Source organism: Epinephelus fuscoguttatus, linkage group LG20 (genome assembly GCF_011397635.1).
Source record: "Epinephelus fuscoguttatus linkage group LG20, E.fuscoguttatus.final_Chr_v1".
NCBI classification, from domain to species: Eukaryota; Metazoa; Chordata; class Actinopteri; order Perciformes; family Serranidae; genus Epinephelus; species Epinephelus fuscoguttatus.
The window spans coordinates 25,729,340-25,739,919 of NC_064771.1; the positions used below are offsets into that span (position 1 = coordinate 25,729,340).

Below are 10,580 nucleotides of genomic sequence, written 5' to 3' on the forward strand. Positions count from 1 at the left end.
TGAGCATATAGACAAGGCACTTTCACAATATACAGTGGTGTAACATGATGACCTGCCAGCTGTGTGTGACTTAAACAGCCAGATAGAGGGAGAAAGAGGAAGTTGTGTGATATATTGATAGTGATACATTGCAAAATTAGTCCCAGTGTAATAAGGGTTGTTAGTCCTGGATAAATACATATATTGCAAACAGATGTTATCCTCACAGAAAGTAATTTCTGGCTTCATCATGCAAAATGTTCAGGGTTTAGTCGTGTATATTTACACATGTTGTGCAACAAGTGTGCACATGTTCACCTGTACATAGTAAGTCATATCTAATGGAGACCTAGCGGACTCTGGAGTCCTATCAGAGCACATTCAGAGGTAGAGGAGCACTACAGGGCACCACAGGAGATCTTTTCTACCTGTGGCCATCAAGCTGTATATTCCTCCACCTTCTGAAGGGAGGAGAGCTGAAACAAAAGACACTGACAGCAATACTCGTCTACGTTAGGTGCACTATTACCTAATATCACGCACATTACTACTTTTCATATCTTGTGCAATATTTTTTTACAACATAATGTGCGATATTATCCTTCAATATCATGTTCATTTGTCATTGTAGTGCAATATAATTTCCTCGAACATGTGCAATACTGCCTCTCATTGTTACATCATATCAGGAGCAGTCTGTTTTTGCCACCATTTTAGTTTGTTCCCACCATTTTTAGTAACTTATCATGAAGTCAAAGTATCTTTATTGTCCCTTTCAGGGAAATTGGATTACAGCCAGAAAAATACACAAAACATACAACACACAAAACACTGACGGACAACAACACATAACATGATATAATGGGCAGATTCTAGGAGGCTTAAAAATAAAAATAAATGCAGATTAATAGGAACTCATCATCCATACTCCTATTGTTACTCTATTAGGCACTGGATTTTGCTTTTGCTCCTTAAAAACACGTCTACCTTGTATTTTTGTATATTTTACCAGATATTTAATACACTATTGTTCTAAATCTGGGGCCAGTGAGTGACACTGACTTGGGAACCCACTGGTTGTCTGGTTGGTACTGGTTGTGAATCGTTAAAATTGTGGTTACTGTAATTAAAAGCATTCCCTTGCACAATAATTTCCTTCAGGATAAATAAAGTTGGATTGAATTGTATTAAAGGAATAGTTCAGAGTCAGTCGGCGTGACCCTAGTTTGGAGAAGCAGGCCAAATGTTGGCACTGAAGCCAAGCAATGTATTACTGTGGATGGGGTCAGCAACAAAACTTGCTTTAGCAATCTAAAAAATGAATATCAGTTTAAGTGTACGCTATATTTTAATTTTTTTTTCACTGTTTTACCTTAAAGTCAGACAGCGATTTCTGATGGAGAAACAAAGCCATTACATTGCTTTCTTCAAGGCCAGACTTCATTGAGAAAACCAGTAATTTAACATCACGTAACACAGGAGCTGCTGGTCTACCTCTGCATTGATCAGTTAGTTAGTTTGTGTTATTATGTGACTTTGGCATTTGAAAGGGTTTGTTTGGATTCACCGGAGTTACACAACAAGACAAACAAACTGACTGACTGAGGCAGTGGTAGACCAGCAGCTCCTGTGTTTAGCACACTTAAATTGCTGTTTTTGTCAATGGAGTCTGTTGGCTTTGACAAGAGCATAGATGGGGAACTGAAGCGGTTATTGGCTTCCCCATTGGAAGGGGCTGTCTGACAGAAAGGTAAAGCAGTGATAATACTCTCAAGTTAGCGTACACTTAAATTTATATAGATCTTTTTAGCTGGCTAAAATAAATTTTGCTGCTGCCCTTCATTCACAGCAGTACAGAGCATTGCTCCAAACTCCAAACTGGAGGCGCACCGACAGTTTTCTGTTGTATATAATACACTGACTATGTGTAAGTACCCCATACAACCTCACTTCAAAAAATCTGAACTGCCCCTTTAATCTCACTAAAGCCAGTGGTTCCAACACGGGCCTAAATAGGTAAAGCCAGTGTTGTCTAAATCATCTTGCAACACCTGCAATTCAATACAGCTTGTTCACATGCAATAGCTGTGTACTTGTTTACCTTTCTTTATGTTTAGACACTGTGTGTACATTGTGAGCCACTGACAACAGGAGGCGAAAAATGTGTGAACTTTATTTACCTCTGAAAACTGACATAAGACAGTAAACTCATGACAAGTACTGCACATAAGGAAAGCAGCTGGATATTTCTGTAATGTCCCAGAAAGCTGCACTGGTAGAAAGATCAACAGTTATATTTTAGTATTCCTGTCCTATCACATCAAGTGCAGTAAGTTCATTTATTTTGTGGGGGCTGAAGTTAACACACTGGGCCTCAGAAGGGTGGGGAGCTGAGGCTCACCCCTGGCACACACTATTGTTAATCAAGGAGTAACATCTGTTGTGTGCCACTAATCTCCCCCAGACTGTCCTCCTCGGTTTTAGACTGTCTGCCTTTTGTGTTAAAGGGCACCAAGGATTTGTCTCCTTGACTGTGTAGGCTGCAGTGTGTGTGTGTGTGTGTGTGTGTGTGTGCGTGGTTGGGGGGGGGGGGTTGTTTGTTCCAAAACCCCCTCTGCAGTCTAGAGAGCGAGCGATTTAGCAAAGAAATGCAGACGTTGCATGTTGTGTTTTGTAGTCGTAAAAGACACAGATGATCAAAACAGCTCGTTGCATGAAGTAGGTGTTGTGCAGTTCAACAAGTTTGTCAGTGTGTGTTGTCAGTGTCACAACCATAGAGGGCAGTATCCACCAATCATAGTGCAACAAGACTGAGCTGGAGTGTAATCCCCTCTGTATGTTTGAGAAATAATAAGCCTTAATTTAGATGTTTTTAGTCATTTATCTTAGACTGTCTTGATGCAACTGTAGCAAGCATATGGCTAACAGTAAATAGGAAGTGAGCTTCCAACTCCTAGCACTGAGACCCCATGCAGAATGCTGTGTGCCATCTGTGGTTCACACTGGCCTCAGACAGATGGCCGAGGGACTCCTGTTACAGGAGCCATCCTTTCTCAACTTTAATGAACGGTTAATCCTCTCCGTCCCTGACAGAATTCCTCATTCTATGATTCACGTTTTCATTCACAATTTTAAACAAGATAAGTTAAAACAGTTAACTCTGTTCAAACTGTACCAGAAATTAGCTCTAAGGCTGAAATAAGCAGAATGATGTGACTATTCTTCATGCATTATTTGATTTTGTTTGCCATTTGTAGAATTCAAAAGCTTTTTATGAGTGAGCACAAATCCCAAATACACACTCAACTTTTAAAAAAGTTTAGTCAAGCCAAGAAGGTGACACTTGAGTAAAAGAAAAACACTGACACCATTTGTCAAACTGCAGTAGTACATGCATTAAGTTAACTTCTCTGCAGCTCGTTGTTGGACTTATTCTCTGATGTTCCTCAGTGAGGGGGGCGATACTGTAACTACAGTCGAAACACAAAGGGAGCATATGGCTTTCATGGAGCTCCATCTAAATTTCACTGCGTCTCATCTATCCCACTAATCCTTGCCTATAATGTTTATAGCCAAGTTAATTGAACTGGCACATCTCTGTGGCTTTGGAGATCCCTTCTAAGAGGCTCTAAAGCTGTGCTTTTGCCAAGGCGTGCACATTGCTAAAACCTCCACAGCATCTGAAAGAGGTGCAGCTGTTCCTCCAGTAACGGTTCATGAGTGACTGTGTGAGCAAGGTATTTAGAAAAAGGGCCGCTGAGCTCAGTCGTACGGATGTTTATATGATAAGATAAAGTAACTAAAACCCCTAGATCCACCTACCTTTTCCAAGTTAAATTCTGTAGGGGTAAAAGTTTGGGATATTTGGTGAGGTGAGGTGGTCATAAGTTTATACCTGTGTTTATGGACACTGACAGTGCTGAAAGAAGCATACGCATAGTGAAAACACTATTACATATAAGTCCTGCATTCAAAACTTTACATATAGTTTTATCAACAAAATGTACTTGGGTATTTAAAGTCAAAGTCCTTCATGAGTAGACGTGCCTCTTTCAGGATGTTATATTATTCTTATATTGTATTATTACTACCATTGCATCAACATACGGTATAAGCTGTCTTTTAACATTGTAGCAGGTCAAGATTGAGCCAATTTTATATTCTGTTTAACAGTTTCATCTTTAGCGAGAAGTATTCTACACCAACCTAGCAATACAACAACATCATGTATTATTGAACATTATATTTGTGGATGAATATTACAGCTCTATTAAAGGGACAGCAACTCAAAAATCAAAAATACATACTTTTCCTTTTACCTGTAGTGGTGTTTATCAGTCTAGATTGTTTTCATGTGAGTTGCCGAATGTTGGGAGATATCGGCTGTAGAGATGTCTGCTTCCGTTTAATATAATAAAAGTAGATGGCACTCAGCTTGTGGTGCTCAAAGTGCCCAAAATATACATTTGAAAAACTCAACAGCAATGTCTCTTTCCAGAAATCATGACCGGGTTACTCCAGATAATCCACAGACCTTGTCGTGAGCAGTTTCATGGAGGAACTACTTTCTTTCTACCAAAGTACACCTGCCAACTGTATCACTACACAGAAGGAGGAGTTCCATTATATTGGAGAGAAGGCAGACATCTCCAACACACCAAAACAATCTAGACTGATAAGTGAAACTACAGATATAAGAACGTATACTTTTGATTTAGGGGTGACCTGTTGTATTGTTGTAGTTGGTCAAATCTTTCCTACTTTTTGTTGTTAGGTAGGTCAGTCTATAACAACACATCATATGCCATGATTACATTTGTATGTATTTTTTTTATCAGCTAAATAACAACTACCTAAACCTGTCACATTAATGTTGAGTACAAACCACAATATAATGGAAATAAAGTGGTGTAGAAGTATAAAGTAGCATAAAATGGCCATAATCACAAAAAGTTCCAGAAACTTTCCTGTCTGGTCACTGGTGATGTTTACTGAAGACGACCCCAGAGATTTTCAGAGCTCTTGTTCTGAAATTCGGCCCACCAACATTCTGAGGAACAGAGAGCACATTATTTTGAGGACAGTAATTGGTCTTCACGGCCTGGGGTGAGTAACAGATTTATTGAGGAACAGTTGCTGTTGAGTCAGTCAGTTGATTTGCTGTGAAACAGTGAAAACATAGACATTCTTTAACTACTACAGAGAGTGTATTTTTGTTATAATGTTTCAAGTAAATTACATAACGTCTGTTTTTGCATAACTTTGTTCATAGTGCAGTTTGAAGCCTTTAATCTGTTCAGTCATGTTCGAGGCTAGACATTAAAGGAATACTTCACCCACAAAATGACCATTTGTACATGAATTACTCATTGTTCGTTACGTTGGATTTGTGAAAAAAGTATTGTTTTTCTCGCATGCCCTACATGGTGGAGAAAGAATCCAAAAATAAATATTCTCGATGAATTGAATTAAAGGGGGATCACGTTCAAGGTTTTACCAAAATAAATTAATATTGGTGAAACTTGGAGTTGTGTGAGAGTTTGTTGACAGATGTTGTGACGTAGTTTTGCTGTTATTAAACATGGCCCCTTTCGTTCAATTCATCAAGAATGTTTGCTGTTTTTGGATTCTCCGTTCACCATGAAGGCATGTGAGAAGCAAAGTTTTCTTCCAAAATTCAATGTAACACGGGGTGACAATTGATATACAAATGGATTTATTTTGCGACTAAGGTATTCCTTTAAAAGAATATATAATTTGTACTTGTTAGGAATGCAGCATTTAACGTGAAATTTACCACTAAATCCAGAACTGAAATAGACAGAGCACTTGTGAAAAATTAAATATATTACAATTTTTATACATTCTATATATATATCCCCCCCAGTAAGTTCTCCCACATTGATATGTACAAAACAACAAAAACAAAACCTCAGTTAAAAATATTTGGATTGACTAATACTGCGCAGTCTGCACAGTTTTTGGGGATCCCTCTCCTCGAGAATCCCCCCTCTGACTCTCCATGTGCGCCTGCACCGACCTCCACAGTGCCCTGATGTTCCCTTCCCCAAAACCCGTCGCCCCTCTTCGCTCTATCAGCTCCAGGAAGAAGGTGTCCTCTGTGAAGATGGGCTTGGTGAACACCTGGAGAAGGTATCTGGGAACAGAACATAGCAAGGTGAGGACATTTGGTTGGCCTTATGTAACCGTGAGAAACATGTTGACTTGGTATCGGCGCTAAAAATAATTCAACATGCGATGCAGATGCTAACTTAAAAGGGGTGTGAGATTACAGCTCTCGATTGCCTCTCACCTTTTGCTTTCACCGGGCGCTGTCTCCGATGAGGGATCCCGGTGCAGGGCTGTGTCCAGGAGAATGCCGTGCTGCGCCAGCATATGGGGGTTGTGTCCTGCCTCCTCTATCTCCTGCTGTTTCCCCACCTGTCACAGGAAAGGTAAAAGATTTGGGAACGACCATAGAAGGTGACGCATTTGCAAATATGACCAGTTTATGTTAAAAACTATTATTCAATGTAACAATGAGCAACAAAAACTGCTTTGTTGAACCACTATAAACTGGATAGTTTGTGTAAATTTCAAATGGTGGGTCATTTCTAGCATTCATCAAGTCACTATTTGTTCATCTGCTATGGTAAAAAAGTTGATGTGCAGTTCTGTATGAGTCGGTCAAACCTCAGTGTAGTAGGCATGAGGAGGGGAGAAGAACTGGACACCAGCGTCAGCCATCGCAGATGCAGTAGAAACAATGTTTTCTGTGTACAGCCCGATGTGCTGGATCCCCGGAGCCCTGTGCTGCTCCAAGAAGGTGTCGACCTGATTCCTGCCTGAAAGAAGACGAAGCACATACTGATGCAAGAGTTGTAGTATGATCCATTCTGACAGAAAGGAAATACATTGAAAGATGTGAGTTACCTTGTTCAGGCAGTGATTCTGCAATGACAAACTTGCAGTCAGGCTCTTTTTTGTCCACAGAGGGGAGCAAGATTCCGGCTTTGCTGCATTTCCAGTACTCCATGGCTGTAAGACGTAGTCCAATACCCTCCTGGTTTATGACAAAACCTTCGTCCACATCTTCATCACTACCCAAAAGAAAGGTCATATTTATTACTGAAATCAAGTTGAAGAAAATATACAAAATTATAGATGAAGCACTTGTTTTTGCTCCCATTTTTCATGAGCTGAAATAAAAGATCTAAGACTTTTCCTATGCACACAATTATTTCATCTCTCTAGAATTAGTGAGCACTTTAATCCATCCACCTCACAGGTGTGGTATTAGGTGCAGATTCAACAGCAGGATTATTACACAGGTGTAAATGTGCTGCTCACAGTAAAAGACCACTCTACAATGTGCACATTTATCACACAGCACTGTCGCAGATGTTGCCTGTGAACTGAGGTTACCATACCACCACCATAAACTGTCTTTTTTTCTGAGAATTCGGCAGTACATCCAACCGGTTTGATGAGCCAACCCAGGACCTGCACATCCGAGGTCTCATTTAGAAACATTGTGTACGCACAAAACGAGGCCTGAAAGAGGCGTACGCTACTACACACGCATAAGGTTGTGATGTATAAAACAGACATGATGAGAGAAACTTTGACCCATGCTTACAAGCATTTTGGAGACAGAAAATTGGTGATGCAAATAGTAAGGTGGAAGCCTGATTGTAGATTTTGTCGAATATTTTTTGCCGCACACAAATTTTGACTTTTGAAAGGATGTAGATTTTTAGTATGGATCCTATACATTGTTTTATAAATGAGACCCCCGGCCTCTTCACTTCTTAGATAAACCAAAAAACAGCCACTGAGATGAGCTTCCCTGAGACGGTTTCTGACAGTTAATGCAGAAATTCTTCAGTTGTGCAAACCAACTGTTGCATCAGGTGTCTGGGTGGCTGGTTTCAAACAGTTCTGCTGTTAAAGAAACAGAATGTGAGATCAGCTACTGAGATGAACGTCCATAAGATGGGTTCTGACAGTTTTTTGTTTGGTTGGGCAATCCAGTTATTGTACCAGCTGTCCGGGGGGCTGGTCTCAGACGATCTTGCAGGTAAAGAAGCTGAATGTGAGACCAGCCACTGAGATGAGCGTCCCTACGACAGGTTGTGACAGGTTTTGCAGAAATTCTTCAGTTGTTCAAACCAACTGTTGCATCAGCCGTCCTGGTGGCTGATGTCAGACTATCTTGCAGGTGGAAAAAAGCCTGAAATAAAGGTCCTGAGCTGGTGTGGTTACACGTGATCATTGGTTGGATGTACTGCCAAATTCACGGAAGCAACACTGAAGAAGGCTTGTGATAGTAAAAGGAAAATTCAGTTCATGGTCAACATCTCTGGTGGACATTCCTGTGCCTGAAATAAAGGCCCTGAGCTGGTGTGGTTACATTTGATCTACGGTGGGATGTACTGCCAAATTCAGTGAAACAACATCGGAGAAGGCTTGTGGTAGTAAAAGGAAAATTCAGTTCATGGTCAACAGCTCAGGTGGACATTCCTGTGCTTGAAATAAAGGTCCAGAGCTGAAGTGGTTACACGTGATCTGCGGTTGGATGTACTGCCAAATTCACGGAAACAACATGAAAAAGGCCTGTAGTAGTTAAAGGAAAATTCAGTTTGTGGTCAACAGCTCAGATGGACATTCCTCTGCCTGAAATAAAGGTCCTGAGCTAAAGTGGTTACATGTGGATGTACTGCCAAATTCGCTGAAACAACATTCGAGAAGGCTTATGGAAGTAAAAGGAAAATTCAGTTCATGACCAACAGCTCAGGTGGACATTCCTGTGCCTGAAATAAAGGTCCTGAGCTGGAGTGGTTACACATGATCTGCGGTTGGATGTACTGCCAAATTCACAGAAGCAAAATGAAGAAGGCCTGTAGTAGTAAAATGAAAATTCAGTTCATGGTCAGCAGCTCAGGTGGACATTCCTGTAGTCAGCATCCTGATGGCACACTCCCTCAAAACATCCCTGGCCGTGGGTTGTGTAATAAAACACCATATTTTAAATTGGCCTTTTATTGTGACCATCCCGAGGCACACAAGTGTAATAATGCGCTGTTTAATCTGGACCTTGATAAACCACAGATTTCGGGTGGATGGATTACTTATTATGTTGGTCAAAATGCTCACTAACATGGATCGAAACACATTTGTGACAATCTGTGATAACAGGTTATCCACTCTGTACTGCAGTTGAAAAGAGAATTATTGGCTACTGGGGCATATAAGTGTCACATTCCTATTTTGCCCAGTGTAGAATACAGCCGCAACTTTTTCTCACCTATCAATGAAAAACCTCTGAAACCCAAAGAGCTTCTCGTACCACCTCATGACCTGGTGGGTTGTCTTCCTGGGACAGGCATATGTTATGTGATCAAAATGTGTGATGGGACAAGACATGTCCTCCTCTGGCGAGCTGCAGTCCTTTTCAATGACATCAAAGCCAGGCAAGAAGCTCCCCTTGTATTTTGTCCTGTCAATCAGTGTGTGGCACACATTTCCCACAATGGATTTAACCACCGAGTAGGTGACAGGACCACTCTCGTCCAAAACTGTTGTGGGCGGCACCACGAAATTGCAGCCCAGGTTGCGAAGAGCCATGAATGACCTTTCCACATCCTCCACCTCGAAGCACACGTTGCTGACAGTATCCACCGGGTGATGTGGGCTCACATCGTACAAACATTTAGTAGAGTAATCCTGGTTGTGTTTCCCCATGTTGACCCCGCGCGGATCTTCATTCATTCTCACATTGCTGTGGTTTGGTCTCTCATTCACGATGAAAACAGCTGCTCCTTTCCTGAAAGCCAGCTGTGTGGATCTGTCGGTCAGTCTGGTGGCAAACAGACTAAACTTAAATTTAGAAACAAGGTCGCTGGCCACTTTTTCCGCGTTAGAAACGTGGAGCGAGATGTGATGCAGCCGATTCAAGAAAGCTGCCATGTTTGCCATGTGACGTTTTGACAGGAGGCGTGTCCAACAATATAAAATAAACCCTGCCTCTAAAACAAGGTGATACCATGTCAATTTATTATTTTGATTGTTAATATGAATTCTGCATCTTTATATTGTTCGTGTACGTATGTGAATGTCCAACACATTACTCAAATGTATATAAATAACCAGTGATGTAACCTAGAGGTCAATTAAAGGTGATTTAAAACTGTCTCCCAAGAAATTGCCTGTTAGAGTAGCATGCGTTTGTGTTTTTCTAAACATGAAACCTTGTTTTTATTTCTATATATACTCTCTAGCAGTTTTAGTGTGGACACATTAAAATTATAAGAAGGGCTTGCACATTTATGACGTCCTTTCTTAGAATAAAATGGTGCACAAGACTAGATTAGATCAACTTCCTGTCTGCAACATCTATTTCATTATATATATAATATGATAAAATGTATGTTATGTTATAAACACATATTATAGACATATATTTCTAATAAATATTATATAACATTAGTTATAATCAATATGTGATATAGATAATGAATACATATATTTCTAATAAGAAATAAGTCTAATATTCTTATTATGTTATAGTATAATGTTTATATATCGTATGTTATATATAT

At 40.3% G+C, this 10,580-nt stretch overlaps 1 protein-coding gene across 1 annotated transcript; it reads right to left on the bottom strand.

The window, feature by feature from the left end:
- Positions 1-5,087: 5,087 nt before the first annotated feature.
- On the bottom strand, positions 5,088-10,364 carry hpdl (4-hydroxyphenylpyruvate dioxygenase-like). Its single transcript, XM_049564143.1, has 5 exons — positions 9,287-10,364; positions 6,913-7,079; positions 6,673-6,824; positions 6,293-6,420; positions 5,088-6,136 (listed from the first exon to the last, which is right to left on the bottom strand). The coding sequence occupies exons 1-5, from the start codon at positions 9,955-9,957 to the stop codon at positions 5,935-5,937; spliced, it is 1,320 nt and encodes a 439-aa protein (XP_049420100.1). The 5' UTR covers positions 9,958-10,364; the 3' UTR covers positions 5,088-5,934.
- Positions 10,365-10,580: the final 216 nt, after the last annotated feature.

Bases quoted from the DNA above. Each gene is read 5' to 3' on its own strand.
- hpdl (XM_049564143.1), bottom strand. From the start codon at position 9,957: ATGGCAAACATGGCAGCTTTCTTGAATCGGCTGCATCACATCTCGCTC. The intron at 6,421-6,672 runs GTTTGACCGACT...TTCCTGTGACAG, and splicing joins CTCATGCCTACTACACTGAG to GTGGGGAAACAGCAGGAGAT. The intron at 6,137-6,292 runs GTGAGAGGCAAT...TTCTGTTCCCAG, and splicing joins GCGCCCGGTGAAAGCAAAAG to ATACCTTCTCCAGGTGTTCA.